This window comes from Anoplopoma fimbria, chromosome 9 (assembly GCF_027596085.1).
Source record: "Anoplopoma fimbria isolate UVic2021 breed Golden Eagle Sablefish chromosome 9, Afim_UVic_2022, whole genome shotgun sequence".
In the NCBI taxonomy this organism is placed as follows: domain Eukaryota; kingdom Metazoa; phylum Chordata; class Actinopteri; order Perciformes; family Anoplopomatidae; genus Anoplopoma; species Anoplopoma fimbria.
This window is the reverse complement of record NC_072457.1, coordinates 26961760-26985394: the sequence shown is the minus strand read 5'-3', so window position 1 is coordinate 26985394 and position 23635 is coordinate 26961760. Positions and strand designations below refer to the sequence as shown.

Below are 23635 nucleotides of genomic sequence, written 5' to 3'. Positions count from 1 at the left end.
TAAATTAGTTTATAGCTAAAACTGGCAAAACAATCTATTTTAATTTTGAGATTGATTTTGTGCATGGTTTTTGTTTAATAGAAACTCTTAATAGTTGGATGAAGTGATAGTAACTCTTGACAATCATGTGATATCCCAAAGTCAGATTGTAAAGAATCTCGGTTACATTCGATTCAACTCCTCTGATCAGCCATTAAGGATATCACCAACATTGCCTTCTTTCACCTATGCAACACAACCAAAACCAGGTCTTATTATCCATAGCAGATGCGGAGATCCTAATTAGCACATTTTTATCATCCAGACCAGTCTTCAAATGGTTCAGAGGTTGCAGCTAGAATCTTAAATAAAGCTGTCTTCAGCAGTAAAGGTTGCAGCTTCAAATCTCTCTAATCAGTCATTATTGTTACTTCTGCATTAGAAGTGGACAAGATACCAGGGTATTCGTATCAATGTGGGTGTTTGACATCATCTTCCAAAGTAAAAAGTTAAACTCCTTGCTTCATCTCCCAAACCACATTATTTTGACTGACATATTAAAATCAAAAAATATGTGGCTGCAAACATCAAATGCAACTGTGCATGAGGGACCAAAATGGTATAACCCACATGTTTGATGACCTGCATGCTCGGTGCATGAGCTCCTGCGATTGGCTGCTGGCACAGGGGGAGGAGCGTGCGATCACCACTTGTACTCAATTACCAATTACCAACTTCAAAACTTTGTTACAGGTGCTTTGGGCCCTTTACATCGTTATTACAACGTCACCAAGTCAACCATCTCACTGAAAGAGAGTCTGGCAAACAAGACCACAGCATTTGGCCCAGAAGGAGCTAAAATGAACGGCATGGTTTTGGGACTCTCACATCACCTGCCGCGCTTCATGGAGTCAGACAACAAAGGTTTCCAGCCCTGGAGAGACTACATAGGACTGTCGGACACAATCAGAGATATCCTGGGTCGGCACACGGCCACTGAGTCCCCACTGCCGGCCTCCAGAGCTGCACACTCCCAGTCTGATGAGCTGAGCCAGGCACTGATGTCCGTGCGTATTAACGCAGCGTGCCAAAGCAGCGACCCCGGGCCAGACTGTGCACCACCGCATCTCTCCGGTGATCCACGTCCACCTGGAGGTGTGTGGTACTCTGCAGACCATGCACAGGAAGATTCAAAGCTGCTGCCCGGACCGACAAGCCGCAAGAAACCCACTCGTTTCAAAACACCGGATCCGCCAATGTCTGCGTCAGCCGAGCGCATGTTCTGCAGCTTCTGCAAACACAACGGGGAGTCCGAGCTGGTGTGCGGGTCGCACTGGCTGAAGAACCAGGCTGGAGATGTGTTGTGTCCATATCTGCGGCAGTATGTGTGTCCTCTGTGCGGGGCCACGGGGGCCAAAGCTCACACCAAGCGCTTCTGTCCCAAGGTTGACCGGGCCTACAGCTCCGTGTACGCCAAGTGCAGACGCTGAACCATCAGGTAGCACCAGGACACAGAAGGCTGAATCCTCCTCCACCTCCACCGATGAGGCTTTGTTTATTGCCACGTTAATGTGTGTGTTTGTGTTTGTGTGTGTGTGTGTGTGTTTGGTTTTCATTTGCATGCTTTGGCACGTTTTTCCCGTGTGGCCTTCTGTGATGCTGATTGGAGTTATTTTCCAGCTGGTCCTTTTTGTCGTCCTAGCCTTCTCTTACAGCGTCCCTTTATATTTTGTATAATGTTCTTTCAATAACGACTGCCAGATATTATGTTTGGGAGGAGAGGAAGAGAAAAAAAAAACATGTTTCAAAGGAAAATGTATGTTTGTTTTACATATTTTTAAAACGTGGCCACCTGATGTCCAGTTTCATATCTCCTGTCCATGCATTGAAGAATTATAACACTATATCAAAACCTTTCTGAGACGTCCAGTCATCAGTAATAACTTTACTACAGCATATAGGCTAAACATCATGTGACCATGTCCCATTTTAACATTTTAATATATGAGTGACTTGTTCTTGTTCTGAGGTGTTGAACAAATACCTGTTCCTGAGGCATGTTATTTTATTTTGAATATTGTACCTGAGGCTTTTCTAAAAAAAAATGCCATGTCAGCTAATCACTTTGTGGAAAAAAAAATGTGTGAAATTATTGTATATCTTGAAGTTATAAATATCTAAATTGACCACATCTGTGTGTATGTGTGTTCTTTGTTATCACATTACAGGCACTTCTAGAAAAATACTCAGATTACTGATTTAATGAACAACACCCAGCTTTATTTGGGGAGAACAAGAAAAATAAGCCATGAAACTTCACATTCAAGAAGTCAATAAAACAAGAAGAATGACAACAGATGAATAGTACTAGTTTGCTCAGAGGCACAAGTGCCTTCATTACCCACAAACCATTGGGGAAATGGAAAGATCAGGATGGCAGGGACTTGATCCTCAACGTTTGCAGCCCCTTGAACTTTTACTGCTGCGGCGCAGGTTCTCCAGCTCTCTGTGAGTGGCCATGACCTTACGACTAGAAGAAGACGAATACTGATCATCAGTTTAAATAACCTCATTGAAAAAATGTTTTCCCCTCAACCGGATTTGCATTTGACTAGTCAGATGGATTAAGGCTGGTTGAAGATGTTAAGTAGAGTATGAATGACAGAAAATAGTAAGTCCATAGTTCATGTTCTTATTACTACCTGACTCAGATTGTCTAACTATGTATTTCTCCTCAAAGATTTGAATATTTTGTTTCAAATGTGTTGCTCTATTGTGGGGAAGTTGTATTATACTATGTAACAGCATCATTTTTTCTTTGTTTCCCAGAGTTTTCCATCAGTTTATCATCCACCCACATCAAAGCTTTCCTTCAGGCTTGATGGTTGGCCTTGGAAAAGGTGCCAAGCACTCTACAGCTGACAGAGCTGACTTCACACTCCAGCCAATTAGAGCACAGAGGTGGGTGTGAGGAGGATAAAACCAACCAATGGTATTATGAGTCAAAAGTTCAACTGAGAAGCAAAGGAGAGAGGGGCAGAACCTGAACACCGAGGGAGTTTAGAGAAAAGGGATTAAGTGGCCAAAAAGAAGGGGAAAAAATGCCAAAAAAGATATTGGATAGGAAAGAATAAGTGGCATTTACTTACTTTAGAGAGGAAAGTTCTCTGATGAGTCCACAGATTAGGTCTGTAGCATCTTCATGATATGGGGAACCAAGGTGTTCCTCCCTCCCCATCACCTCCTCCTCACTGAATAGAGAGAAAGTAAAAAGTTTGATGGATGAAAAATAAGTTGTGTATGAGCTTGTGACAAATCCTACATTTGCTTTTTTTATTTTGAAAGAGAACAAAAATGGGTAGATATGATGACCGGAAAATGTTACTTTTAAAATATCGATGTTTTCTTGAATATAAGGCAAGGGATACACTAAATTAAAGCTGCAAACTGGGCCAAGCACTTGTCGGGGGCGATTGATGTAACTGCATATTCCTGACCGTTGCACACACGTTAAACATTTTTTTGAACTTCTTGTGTCCACAATGTGGCGTAAGAAAACATGCAACAACTTTGCATGAAAATGCAAACGTTTAATATTTCGCTGACCAAATTCAAGGAGAAGATTGTTAGATACTGTGCCTATAAATTGCACATTAAATAAAGAAATGGCTGATTTCCTGTTGGCTTTACACTGCACATCCACACTTTTTTAATGTCTTGAGACGTTATTTAAGCTTACCAAAGTTCATACATCAATGTGAAATTTAAAAATGGGGGCTTCAACTTTAAACATTTTTAGGGAGCGCTATCGAGCCATTATTTCAAAACCAAACACAGTCCCATAAAATATGAAAGTTTTCACTAGTTCTAATGAGTGTGCAAAGTACAGTGAATTTTCGAGCACCTTCAGACCCTAAACGATTCGATTAACTGTGTAAAATTAGAAAGAAAAAGACAAAACACTACAGTTGTTAAAGGGTCCTTGCCAATGCATGTGCCCTTATCAAACATGTCTCTCTGAGTACACTGCATGCTTGTTAATCCTTGTTTACAATGTTTGGGGTGTCATAGGTGCCCTTACTTCCATTCTTCCTTTTTACAACTTGTCAATATTGAGTTTGTCTAGGCGGAAGAAGACTTGGTTCCCCAAGCCTCTAATGAGCTAAACCCTCAGCCTGTTCACACTGGGAGTTTATCTGAACAGTCAGTCTACAAAGGCTCACTTGGTTCCCTTTCCGCACTCCACTATCAGGGTTCTTGTGGGATTTAACCCCCTTTCCTACTTCCTTACGTCATAATGATGGTGTTCAGCTGCGAGTCTGACACGTAATCCAAGTACCCAGATCCAAACGGGTCAGTAGTGTCCCTGGTCTGAGGGGGCTCAGCATTCACAGCAGAAGGACCAGCACCAGGTTCACCTTCAGAATCACACTGTGTGCAACAAAAATAAATCAACCATTTCTGTAGAGTTAGACGGTAAGAAGTAAAATAAGTATGAATCAATTTTCCTTTTTTTTTGAGAAGACTGTTATGTGTCAGCAATTCAAAAAGCAACTACCTGGCTTCTCTCTACCTTTATAAGTTGCAGTATTTTCTTTAAATACTTTATTATTTAATAAATGATTGTCAGATGTCCATCATGACTCTGTCAGTCATAAACACAACAGAATTATGTGATGGGGCAAAGGCATGACATCATACACAAAACACAGAAAAACTATTTGAGTAACATAAGTTGACAAAATGACAAAACAAAAGGTTGATATAATAACCCTCACTAACCCGGTACTTTGAAAGTTTGGCCCACCACTCACGTTGTCTTTCATCTCTGATCCACTGGGTGTCACTGCAGCCTCACAGAGCTGCGCGGCATTGAATCCTCCCGACTGGGTGTTAGTGGATGAAGCACCTGCTTCAGCTACGTCATCGTCCCCAGCATCACCAGTCAGCTCTTCCTCTCTGGTCCTGGTCGCACTATTCACCTGCAGAGGGGCCGCCTCCATTGCATCCCTGTTCTCGGTCTCCTCACTCTGAGTTGTATCAGAGGAAAAAGGGATGGCATTACATGGGTTGATTGCTGCTGACCCATCTTCACCGTCTTTCATTTGCTCCTGAAGTTTTTCAGCTACAATCTCAGATGTGCCACTGTCACGTTCATGCTGATCCTGATTCCCCAAAAGCTCCTCCTCTTCCGGAGGGTACGGCTTTGTGTCACCAGTTTGCTCTGGACTCAGCTCTATGCCTCCCTCAACTTCAAAACCTGGATCAGACACAACACTGGTTCCATCTGAAGTAGTAGCAGCAAAGTGGACTTCAGTTTCTGCCCTGTGTGTTAAAAACAATGTTATCAACAAGGGGGAAGTAACAGATTTCATTAAATCCTGTTAATGTAGTCGAGTATCTTTTGTGTGTGTTTGGAGTGAGTTTTCACTTATTAATCTAATTAATTCAAAAAATAAACTTAGAAACTTAGAATGTAAGCTATTTAATGTTATATTTGGATTCCTCACTACATTATTCTGACCTGTCTTTCCCTCCACAGTGACTGGACTGAAGTTTCATCTCTGCCTTTTCCTGCTCTGTGACGCTGCCTGCTGGGACGGATAGTGAGGATGATAAAGACGATATCATCTCTTCCTGAGCCTGATGGTCAGTCATGTTATCACAAATCTGCTTCCCAACTCTCTTCGGTCCGTTCTGCCCGTTTTCACGTTTCTGTGTCTGTAAAAAGTGACTCCGTTCCCTCTCCGTCAGACCACACATACCCATCCTTCGCTTCTTTTTGGCCGGTAACCCCGCTGCTGCCTCCTGTGAGGTTTCCTTGACATCAGTCATGTACACATCGCTGGGTTCTTCTTGACTAACCTCTTGTTTTTTCTCAACATCACATTCAGGGTTCTCTTCTGCACCCAGTTGATCCTCCACAGCGGCACCATCACCTTCTTCAGCGATTTGCAAGAAGACCTGGAGTTGATCCGTGCATATTTGGGATGGTGATGTGTTATATACCTCTGCTGTCATTTCCTCCGTAACCTTTCCACTCCTGTTGGCATCATTATCAGCATGTATTTTAAAGCCATTCAGCTGAGAATCATTGCTGGGATTAGTGACTGAAGTCTCTTCTTGCTCTTCAAATGCTTTAACAGTAGATTCCTGCAGAGGGGAGTGTTGGCATTGTAACACTGTGGCATCTGCTGTTGTTTGATTTCCTTCAGTTTCCTGAAATAATCATAAAAATAGAATGACTTGTCTACAATTTGGCTTGATAGGACGATAGAATGTGATTGAATTTGGTTTGAAGGACATTAATTACCTGATGATGATGATGATGAGTAGCCTGGATACCATCGGTCTCTGGGACTTCATCACTTGGACATTCCCTCTTCCTTGACCTGAGTGACCGAGGCTGGGGTGGAGCTACGCTGACTGAACACATAAGGATAAACTCAATTAAAATTTAAATGAGCCGATCACTGACAGAGAAGCAATTGTTTATCCAAATATTGTTTCTGTTCAACAGCAGCACATCAAAGTTAGCCTATGTAATGGGATATTAGCAAATCCTTTACCACTGCTGTTGTTGGTCTTTGCTTTTCCTTTGGCCATTTCTTTTTCCTAAATAATAACAAAAAAAAATCAAGACATAAGAACATAGTAGGAAATATATAGCCCATACTTAACATAAATAATTCCCATTGTTACGGCAAATCTGTTTAGTTTATAGCCAAAATCTAAGTAATGTTAGTTAATGTAGTAAATACAGCTAACACCAACTTAGTTACACAAGTTAACTGACTGAAGGAAGAAAGTTAAAGAAGTGACTTAATGTTACTGAGTGTGCTTTCCAAATTTAAAAGAACAACCAACTGATACAGATTATATATATATATATATATCTATATATATATATATATATATATATATATATATATATATATATATATATATATATATATATATATATATATATATATTAGTAGAAAGATAAAACCTCGCGTTATATTGTTTTTCCCAGGGTCTAACAACAACAACAGCCTCCCTCCTGAACCAGACTGGGCCTGTAACGTAACGTCGGTGTTTTACGTCAGTGATGGGTGTGTTCCGTCCAGCCGTAAAGCGCGACGCGCGTTGCCACCGGAGACGCAATGCAGGAAGTGAATTCCACAGTTTACCGCTCTGGTTTTGACAGCTCAACTTTAAACGCCTGCTGGTGTACGTTGTGTCTTTTCTCCCGTTGTCTGTGAGCAGGTCTCCACCTAGATATCAGGGACGCTCTAAATATCTGACGAGGTAAATATCTGGCCCTGCGTTCAGTGTCTACGTGGACACGAGTTGTTTGTTGTGTTAGCCAACATTAAGGAAATGTGGACATGTTCAGCACATTTATAATGGTTTTTTCCCACTGCCTCAACTAATTGAATCTCTCTTTAACTTTTAGTGTTTAAAGGTCGATGAGCCGCAGTCGTAACCCCCCTCCCCGGGGTCATGGGGCAGCCCGAGCCAAACAGGTAACCATTACATTACATTACATTACATTACATTACATTACATTACATTACAGTCATTTAGCAGACGCTTTTATCCAAAGCGACTTACAGGAAGTGTATTCAACATAGGTATTCAAGAGAACTACTAGTCACCAGAAGTCATAAGTGCATCTCCTTTCTTAAACAAGCATCTTAAAGCATAAACCAGAGCAAAAGTACAGTGCAGAGGCAAATTACTACGAAAACAATAATTGCAACAGACTAATCCGAATATAGTAAGTGCTACAAACTACTACGAATAGGATAAGTGCAGTAAACAAATACAAATTCAATAAGTGCAGCGAACTGATACAAATACAGTGAGTGCAACAACTAATACGAGTGCAATAAGTGCTACGAGGAAGGCTCAGGGTAGTACTTCTTGACCCCCGTCATGTCTGATAGTGACATGTGTGAAGGGTGTCTGCTGTTATGTAACCAACAGCTGTGATTCACCACCTCTGTCCCTGTTTGTGTTTTACTTCTGTCTGCCTCGCTGTGTCCCAGATGGGGCTGCTGCTTGACCTGTCCCCGGATGGAGGGATGGATGATGAGGGGAATGATGAAGAGCTGGAGGCAGAGCTTCTGAGTCTGGTGGGAGGAGGTGGAGGGAGATCACAAGGGAAGAAAGGTGAGAAAGAGTCTTTCCTATGTCTTATTTATAGACATCCATCAGCGTAAAGTACAGTTTTCTGTTTTTATTCACATGTCAGTGTTTTAACTATTATTTAGTGCTGCTTGTGATGCATTTGTGTATCTACAGCTCCTGTCCCCATGGCCGACATAGAGCGAATGGCAGCTCTTTGTATGAAAGACCTTGATGATGAAGAAATAGGGGATGACGATCTGGATGATGATGAAGATCTGCTGGTAACACTTTCACACTGTTTTTGTCCCTTTCAAAGCTGAAACAATTAGTGGATTAATTGATAAATTGTCAGAAAATTTATTTGGAACTACTTTTTGATAATGATTTAATTGTGTCAGTTATTTTTTTTAAAGCAAAAATGGCAACCAATCACTAGTCCCAGCTTTTCTGATGTGCCAAATTTGCTGGTTTTTTCTTATGACATGTAATCTTAAACTTGATATTTTGGGGTTTGGGACAAAAAAAGCACTTTGAAGACAACATCTTGGGGTCTGTAACAAATTGTTATGGGCATATTTCACCTCTTTTTGTCAGTTCACAGACTAAATGATTTAATTAAGCAGATTTACTTATCAAAACACATTGTTAGCTGCATTCTTAATCCCTTTAATTCCACTAATAATATAATGGTGAAACTGAGCTGCTGAATTGTTTTAAATATCTGGATTTTTTTTTGCTGCATTCATTTCTGTTTCTCCGTACACAGGCAGAACTGAATGAGGTTTTAGGGGATGATGAGGAACAAACTCCCGCTCCCACCCCTCCTGCCATCACGCCTACTGCTCCCAAAGTGAGCGTCACATCCCACTCCGCTCCTCCCACTGCTCCCAGTGGTGCAACTGGGTTGGAGTCTCTCCTTCTGGAGCGCGTTGAAATGTATAAGACGGCCATTTCCAATGCTAAGGCTGCCGGGGAGACTAGCAAAGTTCGAAGATATGACCGTGGATTTAAGGTAAACTGGAGAAGGAAGAGGAAACATCCTACACAACCTCAGAACAAGTTGATCCACATACTTAACCTTCATTCAAACACATGCTTAAATAGGCCCTTTTTATAAATGAATATAAGACTTAATATTTTAAAACATTGCAACTCTTCTTTATTTTAATGATATAATCATATGTTTATGATTTTTTTCTTATTCAACACTAGACACTGCAGTCCATGTTGACATCTGCCAGGAAAGGGAAACCAGTCAACGAGGAGGAGATTCCGCCTCCAGTTGCTATCGGTGGAAAGCCCAACGTCACAGACGAGTCTGGATCAATCAAGGAGCGAGAGCTGCCAGCGCCCACGCTGATGCCCTCTCCTCCCACAAACCAGAAACCTCTAAGGGAGGCTGCGCCGCCAGCTCCTAATATGAAGCCACTCCATCTCACCGTGCCCCAAAAGCCTGCTGCCGCCTTAACACCGGAAACACCCGCCATCTCTCCCCTCACCCCCGGCCACCCTAACACACAGCACTCAGGTAAACACACATGATAACATACAGAGTACGCTGGGGAGGTTTCTCCACATTGCCACTTTTTCTCTGTACTGTGTACTGGATGTATAAGAGTAAAGATGTGGTGATATTGGTCCTCTTTAATTACCCTTTAAATTCATCGACTCAAAGTGATTCAATGATTATTAGTCATCTTATTTTTCAACTATTCTGACTTTGGCGAGACAGTACAATCTTAATCTCAAACTTAAAGGTTTATTAAGCATTTAATCTATTATTTAAAAAATACATAAATTGAGAACAGGATTATAATTTATCCATATTTTACATATAACAAAATGTTCTTAGAGCAGCAACAGTAATGTTTACCACAAGAAATGAATAACTCAATGGAAACAAATCTAAAATGTCTGTATGTCTAGAAAATGAAGAACACAGGCGGTGGATGAGAGAATGCAGAGAGAGTCGATCATGTTTATATTGATAAAGTAATGGCTTTTTAGTAGCAAAGGTTTTATTGCACTTACAGTAACAAGCATTGTTGTCATAGTTGTCTTCCCTTCACCTGGTTCACTTCAGTGTCTCCATCCTGGCCTTTCTGCTCTGCTGTTCATTGGCTCAGCACCGTCACAGGGTCCGCATGTTGATAAAGAAAACCAAAATGTTAAAAAGTACCAGTAAAATATCCAATAACGTCAAAACGTATCAATTCTCCATTCTTTGATAATTTAGCAACGGTGCCCGTTTGATTTCAGGTTTTGGTACCCATCCCTACTTGGCATACAGGAAAAGTTTCAGTTGTTTGCAATCTGTAAGCTCACCGCTATATGTTGCCAAATCCAACAAACTGCTCCTTTTGATATCTTTATTTCTACTAAAAAAAACTTGTGCTTCACACTTTGTCTTCTCAAAGTAAATGTAGTATATATGTTTACTGTCTGCCATTTAAGAGTTGCATACTTTTTCTCATTAACTGTTGATCAGATATCAATATTCATTATTTGTTTTGGCTTTGGTACTTATACCAAGGGGATATGTATTTTAGAATATATAATCAAACTTATTAATTAACTAAATGTTTATATATATGCTATTTGATAACAATAATAATCAAAAACAACCACTACATAAACACTATTCCTCTTTGGTAACTGCTCACAGACAGTTTAGCTCACAAATGTCCCGGCTAAATGTCACTGTGGTCCACATAACATTTTAAACCAACAAGTCTTTTTGTTTTGTTTTCTATTTTGTTCTCTCCATCACATTTTGTCTTTGTCCCTCCATTCAGAGCTGAAACAGGCAGTGTTGTCCAGACAGAGGGAGTACAAGATTGCTGCCATACACGCCAAACAGAATTCTGACATTGACCAGGCGAAACAGCACTACCTCACTGCCAAGGTAACAGAACCGACGTCAGTGTTATCACATGAACAAATCTATTTGTTTGTGTACTTGTAAATAGAAAAAGTCAATCGTAATGGAGTTGACCTTCCTTTATGCAGAAGCTGGACACACTGTTGGAGGCCCTGGACAGAGACGAACCAGTAGACCTGAGCTCCCTACCTCCTCCTCCTGGTCAGTGTAGCCACTTTAAGGAAATACTCTACTGTAAAGTGTTTTACTTTAGTTTCAATAACTCGAACTCCATAACTCTGATTCTGTCATCGAGAATGAAGCTCCCAAGAGTGGTTTCACTGCATTATTGCACTTTCCACTATTTATTGACCTTTCCAAGGTTTTGATACTGTTGATCACTGCAGATACTAAACTAGTAACTTTTTCTTTTTTTCTAAAATTTAAAGATCATGCTCAAACAGGGCTTTTGCATTTTTGTCTTATAGAACACAGGGTTATGATAGCCATTTGTATGCACATGGCTCTTTTACTTCATCTTAAGCCATCTGTAGATTACTGTTGAGACTAAATATGTTGTATTCTCCAGAACCCGAAGTTCTGTTCTGCATATTGCTGCCACCCAAACATAATGATACTGAAATTGAGCTTGTTCAGTCTTGTGAATTTCTGTGAATTTAATTATACATTAAAACAACAGGAAGAAATACTCAACACTGTATACTATATGAGAAAGTTGGCTAGTCCTTACCAACAACAAGAAGAAAACTACACACTATTTACCCCCATGAGCAAATACTTTGAAGGTCTTTGCATCTTATAAATATAATTACTTTAATTTTGGACCTATTGAGAGGTGTCTGTGATTGTTGATTACACTGTTTGCATGTGCTTGTGTATAGCCTGCTTTTGCTAACCTGATTAAGTAAAGATTATGGTAATAATAATAATAACCCTATCTCCACCCCTCCACTGATGTCTGATCGTTTGCAGGAGACGTAGTAGCAGAACACTACGCACCTCCTCCTCCTCAGTCTTCCTCTAAACCTGCTGCCCCGACTGCACCAGCACCCACCCAGGTGGTCGCTGCCGGTAAGACTCCAGTAGACCTGATCCATTAGATGATAAGAATATTCCACGATGAATTTGAAGAATAAAGTGTATGTGTGTGTGTGTCCCTGTGTCCTGCACAGATCTGCCTGCTCCCAGCAGCTTGGCAGAAGCCCTGCAGCAAAGGATGGACATCTACAAGTCAGCAGCAGAGGGAGCCAAGAGCAAAGGAGATGATCGTAAAGCTCGCATGCACCAGCGCATTGTCAAGGTACAAACCATGACCTAATACACTTATTCAATAGTGTTGTAGCTATTTTTCAAAGCCAAATAATTCATTTCTCAAAAAAAAATGCATATTTACGGCAGAAACCTCATCTAATACAGCTTTAGATATATTCTCAAAGATACAGCCATTTGTGATGCATATTGAGTTCTTGGCTCTGTTTTTCTCTTTTCCCTGAATAACTGGTGTGTGACTCACTTTATTTTGACTGGAAATACCCTCTGTTGCTTTTACTGTAACCACTACTGTTGCTCATTTTACCTACCAGAATAACCTGCAATAAAGTCTGTCTTGTTCTCTGAAGATTGTTGAAAGGCATTGTGGGAAAAATAGGAAACCTTTCATTTTGAAGTAGTCAGTATTGTATTTATATGCAGGAAAGCCACTTTATATTTTAGGTGGGAATGGAAAATCAAGGAGGTTGTTTTCTTGAAGATTAACTATATTTTTTCTGATTGACAATGCTGATGCTATACTTCAAAATGAAATTTGTAAGTCTTTAAAAAGCAAGAACATATTTAATAACAATCGAGGAATTTATCGACTATGACAGAGTAACGATACCAGGATATAAAATATAAGAGTATCCAAGGGTGTAATTCTCCTTAATAACAGAATCCTCAATCATCTCCTCTGTTCTTAAAAGCAATACCAGGATGCCATCAGAGCCCACAAAGCCGGACGACCTATCACCCTGTCCGATCTACCTGTGCCGCCAGGTAACTTTTTCCTCCCGGTGTGTTTCAGCTGTTCCTCTGCTGCACTTAATAGTGACAGTAAGTCATGTGTGTGTGTTGCTCTTGTAGGCTGTCCTCCACTTCAGGGCTCAGAGGGGGTTCAGCAGAACTTCATGGGGGTCCTGGAAACGGCTATGAAAATAGCTAATCAGGACGCAGACGCAGAAGATGATGAAGAGGATGGACAAAGAGAGGCTGCCAAGGTAAAAAAAGAAATAAACAAATAAAGGCACCACCAAATGGTCAAGTTGTTATTGTGCAGCCAAGAAATCTGATTGGTGGCTTTTTAAGCAAGGCTTGCAACGTTTTATTGTTTGCCATGCCAGATTCTGTGCTAGGTTATTATTCTTACTGTTGTCTCTGCTACACTCCCTGACTCCTACATCAAAATAATGCTTCACAGTAACTCACGGGAAAGTATTATAACAGTAACTCACTTCATTGAGTTAAGACATAGCTGTTGAAGTTGTTAAAAATGGTAAATCAAGCCCACAGGTATCTTTAGCTGTTGAACTTGAAGATAGCAATACTGTACCTAGACATTTGTATTTGTTTCATTGCATTTGCGTGATGATCACATTTACCTTCACATTGTCTTACTCTGCAGCCTGCAGTTCTTCCACCTGCCCAGAAAGCAAAGTCTCCAGCTCCTCAGGCCCCTGGAGGCTCCTCAGCTCCAAAACTGGGAGCTAAAGGTGCATTCAGAGCATTCTGTGTTTGGCCTGCCTGCCTGCAACCATACAAGGACTTTGAGTGTTACATAAGGGAGAGTTTCACTTATTTTTCTCTTAATTATCCTTGCAGCCCAGCAGCAATTGGATTTCCTGTTGCTAAGGCGACAGGCTTTTATGCGTGCAGCGCTGCACTCCAAACAGATGAAGGTAAGTTTTGTTTTTTTTCTTCTTTTCTTTGCTGATAGATTCCTTGCCATCTTTTATATTTTGGTTGATGTCTTTATTACAGCCGCCTTTTGTTTAATTGTCTTGAACATCTGTTGAGTTGCTGTGGTTTGACTGATGCATCTGCTGCTGTGTGATGTGTTTGTAGGACATGACTGGAGCAGCGCAGCACCTCAGACATGCCAAGGGACTGGACCCCATGGTCACTGCTGCCAAGTCTGGCCTACCCGTTGATGTCTCCAAGGTCATAAATATATTCGTGTGTGTGTGTGTGTGTGTGTGTGTGTGTGTGTGTGTGTGTGTGTGTGTTGTGTGTGTGTGTGTGTGTGTGTGTGTGTGTGTGTGTGTGTGTGTGTGTGTGTGTGTGTGTGTGTGTGTGTGTGTGTGTGTGTGTGTGTGTGTGTGTGTGTGTGACATGTTGTCACAGGAGCAACCAAAAGTGTGAGACACAAAATGGGACAGAAATAGAAGATGGTAGGAAGCTTGCGGTGAAAACACCCTTGTGTTCATCACGGTCTCACCTTCTGTGTGTACCTGTATGTGTGCGTGTGTGTATGTGCCAGAGTGTGTGAGTTTATCTGCATATTTTCAGAGCCGTTCCTCTATTCATATTTCATCTAGTTGCCTCTTCTCCCATATGACTTTCTTTCATTTTGCCGGACTTTTATTTTAACTTCTTTGTTTCAAATAACCCATGTTCTTCACTGTGATTCAGCCCCACAGTGTAATTACCAAGAATATGAACTTTGTGCCTCTGTTAGTTTGTCTTCTTTTCTGTCTCCAGAATATCACATAGGCTTGGAAACATTTTTTCCAATTTCTAGTGGACAGATTTTTTGAGTTTTTCTACACATTTGTAATTGTCTCCTTCCTGACAGATTCCCAGTGCTCCAGTCAGTGAGGAAGACTACTCCCTGTCTCGCTCCCGCACCTCCCCTCGCTCCAGTGAGGAGTACCATCGCCTCATGGATCTTTTGCGGAAGCAGCACGAGGTCAGGGCAAACCTCTACCTTCTCCTTTAATGTACAATGCATAAGAAAGGGCATCTCCTGAACCTTGCTGTATGTCTGTGTATACTGATGTTGTTATTATAATGTAGTCATGGTAATGGCCTGAAAAGATTGTTCATCACTTTTCTAGTTGTGCAGCTTTTTAAATAGGCAAATCACAATAGCTGTGTATCATATTGTCTTTGGCTATTGTCTGTTCTCATACCCATGCCTTTCTTTGTTCTGTATGTCCACAGAAATGTTTGGGATACTCTCAACAGCTCACACTCTTGGGCAACGTGGCTGAGGCTCTGAAGTAAGAGACACTCCGTTGTATATTTTAATATTAGAATATATTAATTTTGGTTGATATTAATTAAGGTTTTCGGGATTTTTCGCATCACGAATCACAGGCCGCTACCAAAGACATCACGACTTTGAGATCAGATGATTGATTATTCATTTTACATGGTTACACATACAATCACAAACACCATCTTTCTTTGCTAGAGCCCGGTGTCTTCAAATTGCTAACTCTGACCAACAGTCAGATGCCCAAAACAAAACATTTTTAATCACATTCAAAGCTGAACATTTTCGTATATTTACTGATATACAACTTTATCTATTCAACCGAGCAAATCATCACAGTTGTGGAGTGTGTGTTCACTGTGGCAACACAGACTGTGATTTGCACGTTTTTCTCATCACCATAGTGCATACAGTGTAACTTTCATGTCACACTGAATATTTTGCACCTTCTCCTCACAGATTGTTTTCACAGGTTTTCACATACATTTAACCATCACCATCATGTATTCCTAAAGACTCTCCTTGCTTCTTCATTTTTCAGTTTTGCTTAAAAAAACATTTTCATTGCCTAGAAAAAGGAGAGTAAATTTCCACCTATCAAGCTCCTTTATTTCTTATGTGAAAAATGCAGGAACGCACGTATTGGTTTTATCTTTATTAATAGACCTGTGACAGTTCAAGCCCCAGTCCATACTGTAAGACTTCATGTGAGATATGATCAGTTGTGTGTAAGGACCATCCCTGTTTCTCACCAGGTTCGAGAAGCTGGTCGAGGACTCTATGAAGAGCATCAACATACTGAAGAACGCCCACGCAAAGGGCCAGCCAGTCCCCAAGTGCCGCACGGAGGAGCGGACCCTCAACACCGTCAAGTCAGTAACAAACATAGATAATGGATAATGAATGATAATGATATAATAAGATTAAGTTATAAGGTATTTTCTTTGAATGTCTTTTGTTCCACAAGGACAGAGAGTTTAATTTAACACATTTCAGCCATGGTAATGACTTTAGAGGTTGCAACTCGGTCAGATAGTCCAGTTTTGGTCCAGACTGAAATATCTTGACAAACATTTAGATGGATTGACATTGAATTTTGTACAGATGTTTACGGTTTCCAGAGGATAAAAGTGGATAATAACATAAAGTGTGTCTCTCTGGTAATTCAAAACCGGCACAAGTGAAGTTCATTTATTTGTGTTCACCCCCAGAAATCCTGTTTCTCTTTACTTGAATGTAAAGATAAACTCTGGTTGCATAATCGTTGCATCCCAGTTAAGGTTTTTTTTACCCCTAGGATTTCCATCCAAAGGGTATCATTTTAAAAAAATTTCAGCAATCCTTTCTGGCGTTACCATCCCTGAATAATTTGTTATTCAAATACATTTTTTATTAATTAATATTATTTTAGTTGTAGCTTTAAAACTGACCTGAATGTATATTTGATTATAAAGATTCTCACAACATGCATCAGATGTTTGGTTTTGAAAAGACTTATTTCTTTTTTTTGACTTTCCCTGACTAGAGTGGTAGATGAGTCAGATTGACTCACTGTGACTCACTCTGGCTCTGCTCCAGTATCATACAGAGCTAACAGCTAGGTGACTGTGGCGGTGACTCATTAACAGACTCATCAACAGTCGGGATTGTTTGGCATTCAGGGATGCTGACTGCTTGTTGTCTGTCACTCAAGATGCTGTTTCTAAATGGTCATGACCCTGGTTTCTGTTATTTAGGATCCACACCAGCCTTTCACCAAATGACCTGATACTGTACATCATCAAAGGCATCAACCTACCGTGTCCCTCAGGTAGTGATGGCCATTCTGCGTCTTTTAAATAACCAGGCAGTATTGTGTTAAACGTATGTTCAACTACACCTACCTCTCTGTCTTCAGGTGTCTCAGCTAACGACCTGGATGCCAGTGTGAAGTTTGAGTTTCCTTTTCCTAGTGCGGTAAGAATATCTCTCTCACTCAGTGAGTAGATTATGGTTGTTTCACTCTGTTTTTATCAGGATGTGTTTTAATGCATTCATGTATCTGCGTGTAGGAGGAGGCTCAGAGGGATAAAACAGGCACGGTAAAGAGCACCAACAACCCGGAGTTTAAAGAGAATTTCAAACTCAATATCAACCGCGCCCACCGAGGCTTCAAACGAGTCGTCCAGTCCAAAGGCATCAAGTTTGAAATCGTCCACAAGGGGTAAAAAACAGATGCTTTGGGGCAATATAGGCAGAAGCTTCCCTGTTTCTCCTCATGATTTATGCTGTAAATGTCATGTCTGTTATGTTTTTGTCAGCTGTGTTTTTCTCTTTGTATTCACAGAGGCCTGTTTAAGACAGACAAAGTTGTGGGCACTGCTCAGCTGAAGCTAGATGCCTTAGAAAACCAGTGCGACGTTAGAGAAATAATAGAGGTGGGTGTTGATAGCAAAGTAAACACAAATACATACGCACATGTACACACCAGCTCTATCTAACATTGTGTTTTGTAGGTGATGGACGGACGAAAAGCTACAGGTGGCAAGTTGGAGGTGAAGGTGAAGATCAGAGAGCCTTTAACAGGAGCTGATCTCCAGCCGGTGACGGAGAAGTGGCTGGTTCTCGATCCGGTGTCCTCCCTTTCTCCTCCAGAGAGACAAAAGGAACGAGTGAGTAAAGTATTAATTTCACCTGACCTGTATGTGTGTGGACTGTGGAAGGAAACTGAGGCAAATCGTTGTCTCTGTGTCTGAATGGGATTCCTCCAGAGGACACAGGAAAAACTCCTCACAAAGGCTCCAGTTTTACGGGTCGTATATGAACCATGTTGTGTTTATGTGCGAAAAACTGAGCCAACTGAGCCAAGTTTGAAGGATTTAACTTCTTTCTCGAGTTGTCTTTTTCATTCTACACACAACTACCTAGATAAAAACAAAGCTTTGCCAGGGCTGCAAATTAGCTTCAGCTAGACGCCTGTATTATCTGTATGTAACAATCTTTATCTGTTTGGAAACAGACTTATGCAAATTATGTGTCAAAAAATCTGATCTGTGTGGACTGATGAGGAAACTATAATGTTCCTCAAATGAATACATTGAAAATAAAATGCCACATTTCCATCATATCCACATCAATGGGACACAACTTGTCGCCATCAGACGTTTATCTCAGGAGACTTACTACAACTATTGGCATAACAGTAGTACATTAAATCTTGCAATAATTAATTCATCTTGCAGAATTCTCCTTGAATGGAAGTTCTGCACAGCCTCCCTTCATCTCTACAGCTTGAGAAAGTTAGATACTCGTTGAGAGGATCAAATGATAAATTTGTTGCAAAATGCCAAACGTTTATATCATTCTTCAACGCTGAGGCTTCATACGGGTCAGGGACGGTAGTATGAAGTGCAAACAGGCACTGAGTCATGGTACTGCCTCTGACTCTACGCTGTCAACACCGTACAAGCTATTATGTTTTATCTATTTACTCACCTAATTATTTTTACACATCATCCAATCCAATCTAGTCTCTGTTTCTCTACCTATATGTTTTACATGTTGATCATTATTAGTAGTGGGTCTGTATAACATTGTATGATGGAAGGTTTATTTAATATGTGGAGTTTTGTGCATATGACCCGCTCAGGGCTCACTTTCTCTTATTTAGGATCAAGATTTTTTTGTGTGTGTTTTGATGTTTGTAATGCCCTGTAGCTGCTGCAAAACTTGAATGAAATATATATCTTAAAAAAGAAAAGGCGGAGGCATTTCTCCTCACTTTCAAGTGGTGCTGTTTTGAACAGCTTTTAACACACTTTAGACCTGTTTGTACGACACACTAGCTTGTCTCAAGCCTAACCGTGCCTACAGTCAGGATGTGAGCTGCTGCTTGCTGATTTAATATGATGTCATCCTGCTGCAGGAGTAACAGAAGCTGACACCATTGGCATCAAATACATTGATAGTGTCAGCTCAGTAAAGTCTCAGTGTGAGTGTTTGTTTCTTTGAATCAGGCTCCATCTCCTCGGTCTAAACCCAAACATGAGGCGAGCAGCCGGAGCGGTCATCCCAACAGCTCTCCTCCACAGTACAAACTCCACAGCTTCAGCCTCCTCAACTATGACAGGGAGCGACTGGAGAGAAAGGTATTTGTGTGTGTTCATGTATGTGTGGTCTCAGAACCATCCACAACATCCACTTCTCTATTATAAAAGTCTCGTTAATCATAACGCCCGTCTCTCAGATCGCGGACTATCGAAAGGTGCGACGGGATCCCCCATCTGACCTCCTCCACCAACACAAAGAGGTCACATACAGGCTGCAGTGGCAGAAAGCTCAGCTGGAGCGAGCCTCCTCTTCTCTACTGACGGGTAACTCACACACAGAACACAAACAAGTTATTTACTTTACTACCACGTGTGATTATATGTCTCAACCTCTCAAACACCTACATCTTCCTTCACTCTTCCTTCATGTGTAGAGTATGAAAATGTGCTGCGGCACTCCGTCCAAGGGTATGCTGACTCAGTGAAAAAACACTCCAGCCAAGGCAACAGGGTGAGTACGGTTTAACAGAGTGCACTTGTGTGTGTGTGTGTGTGTTTTTGATTTACCCCTTATTGTGTAAAGTTTTCATTGTCTTATTAAAGGACGCTGCCAAGGATGCACTTGGCAGGATGAAGATGGTAGAGACCGAGGTGAGGGTTGCCAATATAAACAAATGTTTTATCATCATGTGTGTGTAAATTATGTACAATGTTATGAACTCCTTCTCTCCCCGCTTCAGCTGGAAGCGCTGAAAAGGAAACGCATGGGATGAGAGGAGAGTAAGGGAATGGAGACTTGGCTGGAGGACTGTTATATCATGACACTCTCTCTCATACACACTCTCATGTACAAACACTACATTGGGGACTTTAAGCACCTTTAGCATGATTCTATGCTGCTCATATCCATGACAACTGCATGAACCAACCGGATGATTCTGTCAATTGATTGTAAAACGTGTGTCACTTTGTGGTTACCCCCCTGGGAAAGTAATTAAAAGGAAATCAGTAACTACAAAGGGACACAGAAAAATTTAAGTAAGCATTACAATGTGTTATACAAAGAAGGAGCAGGTTTATTTGCACTTAAACACTAGAGAGAGCAGCTTTTGAAGCTTAACATACTTTACCTATGCCCTGTTCATTTTCTATTCCCATCTTTACCATTTATTCGTTTTACATTTGGCACCAGCTCAGAGAGTCAGATGGTGCCCGTAGATGACCAAAACAAATATGTGTGCGTGCTCTGACGTGTGTTTAACCAATAGAGTGAGGCGTTTTTAACTCCTTTTCCCATATTTTATGTGTGTAATGAGCTTAATCTAATCTGTCTGCTCCAGTGTTCCCAGATTACAGTAATCTGCTCCGTTTGGAGTGGTGTGATATGGGAATAAAAAAAAAAAACGGGGCTCCGGGGCGCCGCAGCCTACATCCCATAATGAGGGATTAGTGTTTGTGTCACCAAGGAGACGCCTAGATCAGACGTAGAGTCGCCTTTGGGGCTGGGGAGAGGGGGTGTTAGCAGCGTGCCATGAATGTGGTAGAAGCTTAGCTCTGCAAAAGGATCACTTCTTCTTCTTCTTCTTCATCAGCTGTTTCTTCTTTGTTGTTCATCTTCACTTTCTTCACACTAATTCCTTTTGCGTATATTCAAAGATTATTCAGAGTCATGAGTAATAGGCGGCTCCATTTGGATTTCCTTCAAACTCTTAAACAATATTAAACCCATTATAGTGTCGATTGTATAATAATTATCAGCTGCTGTGTCAGCGTGCTGCTATTTTGCACACATTTGGCATACGCAGTTGACAAAACCAGAATCTGTCCCGCTGAGCTCTCCAGTGGCAGCACAGTGGGCGCTGAACAGTCTGCCCACAGGAGGACAACCCAACATGTGCCAGTAAGGCTGCGTAATTGCTCATTTCTATTTCTGTTGCACCATAGACATCACTGTCATAGCCGTTTTGTCATTCCTCTCTACTTTACATTTACTGTGACAGTGAAGTCAATGGTACAAAATTCAGACCAATCCTGTAAGATGTCATAAGATGTGTGACAAAATGCAGACGCCTTTAAAATTAGTCTTATTGCCACAACACATCTGGATGAACAACAGCATGTATTCTCTGTTCTGTTTAGTTCTCTGGACAGATGTTTCCTCTGTGTGTTTGACAACTTGCTAACCTGACAGCAGTCAACAGCAGATTCTGGTGATCCTCTTTGATTTAATGCAGCCAGAAAGTAGCAGTAGCGACTTTAATATGAGCCGTGCTGTATGTTTTTTTTATTTGACTCTTCACTGTGGATGATGACTGTTAACTCCGCTAATAGTTTTTTAGTCATGTGACACAGCAGAGAATCATGTGTTTGTCCTAATCCACCCACTGCCTCGCCCCATTAGCAAATAATCCTGGTTAAAGTTGACCTGATAAGGCCCTCCATAGTCTGTGTTGATTTTTATGTAACATCCCTTCCCCCACACATTTTTTTTTTTTTTTTTTAAATCTATCAGGAGAAGATATCTTCTGACTATTTGTAAGGGGTACGTTATGGTGCTTTTGATCAACTGGTATTCATTTAAAAGGACAGATGGCTGCTTATAGTGACTTGATAACCTTTAGTTTAATATGGAGTACATCTTAGATTACTTTACCAGTGTGAGTTTGCAACTTTAACTCCTTAACTACAAGTCTTGGACACGTAACATTTTCAAATGTAAGCAGCACAGTTTCGCTTTTGCTGAGTTTTCCCTGTTGTTCCAGGCAGCCGTTGGTTTCCATAAATTGCAGTGCAGGATTGGAAACAGTGAGCAGACTATTTAAATTTGCTTGCTAAACATTTGGCAAAAACCTTTACACAAACAGATTCAGACAAACACTTACACATTGTTTGTGCATCATGTTGAATTTTTAAGTTTTGCAGTTTAATTTTCTTTTAAAACTCCCATGAACTTTGAAGATTAAGATAACATAACTAGTCTACTGATTTGGTTTTCATACTTTACAGGAATTAATGGAAACAAATGGCTGACTGAAACCACATTACAGAACCCAGAGATATAGTGATCAGTGTACTATCAGTTAAGACAAAGAAGAGCAACACATTCTCAGACTTTAGCTGGATAAATGGAATGTGTAGACCTTGAAAAATGACTCAAGCAAATTGATTATTAAATTGATTATTCATCCAGATGTTTCTGATATGCAAAAAATGATTAAACATTTATTAAACACAGCAACAGTTTTGTTTCTGGAAGGACTAGCTTTGATGCACACTATATGTGCTTTGAATGGGTCTAAAACATGCAAAACCGATGGTTAGGTCCTTTTTTAAGAGAAAATGTGTTCTTTTCTGATTTACAAAGTCAAGTAAAGAAAATGACCACGTAGATCTGATAGAACTCGCATGGTTTAACGCCGTTAAACACACTCACAGAAACTGCAACTGAGCAGCATCCCACTTTATTTAACTCCAAAACCTTTAACCTCAGACACACACACTGCTGCCACATCACCCCACTGCTCGAGTAACCTCATGGCCTTTGATGCTGTCCTGTTGTCATGCCAACAAACTCATCAGCATTCAGTGTGGTAGTTGGACGGTCAGGACCCAGGGAGAGGGACATATTGTTAAAGTTTGTCATGCTGGTGACTCACACTCCTTTCTCGCATTCACAAGACACCACACACACACACACACACACACACACACACACACACACACACACACACACACACACACACACACACACACACATACACCTACACACTCCTTCTCATTTTTTCCTTTTTTTAAGTTTATTCGTCTTTCTTCTCTGTTTGATCTGTCCTCTTGCTGCACTCCATTTAAAAGGGAGAAATTTGCTGGATTGTTTGTCATTATTTTTAAAATTTCTGTCCTGATTTTCTGCCATCAATGTATTCATCTGGGGCGGGAAAATGCTTTTCTTCCGTTAAGTCATTTAAGGGCAATCAATATAAATGTAATATTTGTATACAGTAAATATACAGCATTATATGCTCCGTCTCTATTTTTGAGTGTAAGTCCTGATGATTTGTGCAGCTCAAACGGGGAATGTATGAAGGCCTGATTGTAAAGGCTTTATTAGCTTCTGTATGAGGTCGTTGTTGGAATTAATAAAAATGATGAAGCAGCACTGGGTTTGTGTCTTCATTGAACCAAAAAATCATGACCTTTTTAAACCGTTTTTATTAGCTCAAGCCTCCAGGACTCCCAATAATTTAGTAATTGTAAGAGAATATATTCTGCTACAGTGAATTCTGTTAAACATAGTTAGATATCATGGATCAACTTCTGTGATTGGTGTTTGCACAACTTTTTTTTTTTTAAGCATACCACCCAAATAGTGTGTAAAAATAT

At 40.7% G+C, this 23635-nt stretch overlaps 3 protein-coding genes across 3 annotated transcripts; 2 read left to right on the top strand and 1 right to left on the bottom strand.

The window, feature by feature from the left end:
• Positions 1-696: 696 nt before the first annotated feature.
• nanos3 (nanos homolog 3) lies at positions 697-2164 on the top strand. The gene has a single exon (XM_054605245.1). The coding sequence runs from the start codon at positions 840-842 to the stop codon at positions 1467-1469; it is 630 nt and encodes a 209-aa protein (XP_054461220.1). The 5' UTR covers positions 697-839; the 3' UTR covers positions 1470-2164.
• Positions 2165-2430: 266 nt separating this feature from the next.
• LOC129095768 (uncharacterized) lies at positions 2431-7037 on the bottom strand. Its single transcript, XM_054604326.1, has 8 exons — positions 6971-7037; positions 6549-6594; positions 6293-6405; positions 5504-6198; positions 4794-5304; positions 4271-4410; positions 3129-3230; positions 2431-2509 (listed from the first exon to the last, which is right to left on the bottom strand). Exons 2-8 carry the CDS (start codon positions 6583-6585, stop codon positions 2431-2433), a joined length of 1677 nt encoding a protein of 558 aa, XP_054460301.1. The 5' UTR covers positions 6586-6594; positions 6971-7037.
• A 378-nt stretch (positions 7038-7415) lies between these two features.
• On the top strand, positions 7416-23405 carry cc2d1a (coiled-coil and C2 domain containing 1A). Its single transcript, XM_054605229.1, has 27 exons — positions 7416-7487; positions 8013-8136; positions 8269-8375; positions 8861-9106; positions 9307-9622; positions 10890-10999; positions 11104-11176; positions 11948-12046; positions 12148-12275; positions 12937-13009; positions 13097-13230; positions 13635-13722; positions 13832-13908; positions 14075-14170; positions 14805-14918; positions 15173-15231; positions 15983-16099; positions 16964-17037; positions 17125-17183; positions 17279-17430; positions 17554-17644; positions 17723-17878; positions 19223-19354; positions 19453-19579; positions 19690-19766; positions 19859-19906; positions 19996-23405. The coding sequence occupies exons 1-27, from the start codon at positions 7431-7433 to the stop codon at positions 20026-20028; spliced, it is 2967 nt and encodes a 988-aa protein (XP_054461204.1). The 5' UTR covers positions 7416-7430; the 3' UTR covers positions 20029-23405.
• Positions 23406-23635: the final 230 nt, after the last annotated feature.

Excerpts from the sequence above, each read along its gene's own strand:
- nanos3 (XM_054605245.1), top strand. The coding sequence starts at position 840 with ATGAACGGCATGGTTTTGGGACTCTCACATCACCTGCCGCGCTTCATG.
- LOC129095768 (XM_054604326.1), bottom strand. The coding sequence starts at position 6,585 with ATGGCCAAAGGAAAAGCAAAGACCAACAACAGCAGTG. Across the intron at positions 6,406-6,548 it reads AAAGACCAACAACAGCAGTG|TCAGCGTAGCTCCACCCCAG; the intron begins GTAAAGGATTTG and ends TTATGTGTTCAG. Across the intron at positions 3,231-4,270 it reads CTGAACACCATCATTATGAC|TGAGGAGGAGGTGATGGGGA; the intron begins GTAAGGAAGTAG and ends CTCTCTATTCAG.
- cc2d1a (XM_054605229.1), top strand. The coding sequence starts at position 7,431 with ATGAGCCGCAGTCGTAACCCCCCTCCCCGGGGTCATGGGGCAGCCCGA. Across the intron at positions 8,137-8,268 it reads GAGATCACAAGGGAAGAAAG|CTCCTGTCCCCATGGCCGAC; the intron begins GTGAGAAAGAGT and ends GTGTATCTACAG. Across the intron at positions 8,376-8,860 it reads ATGATGATGAAGATCTGCTG|GCAGAACTGAATGAGGTTTT; the intron begins GTAACACTTTCA and ends CTCCGTACACAG.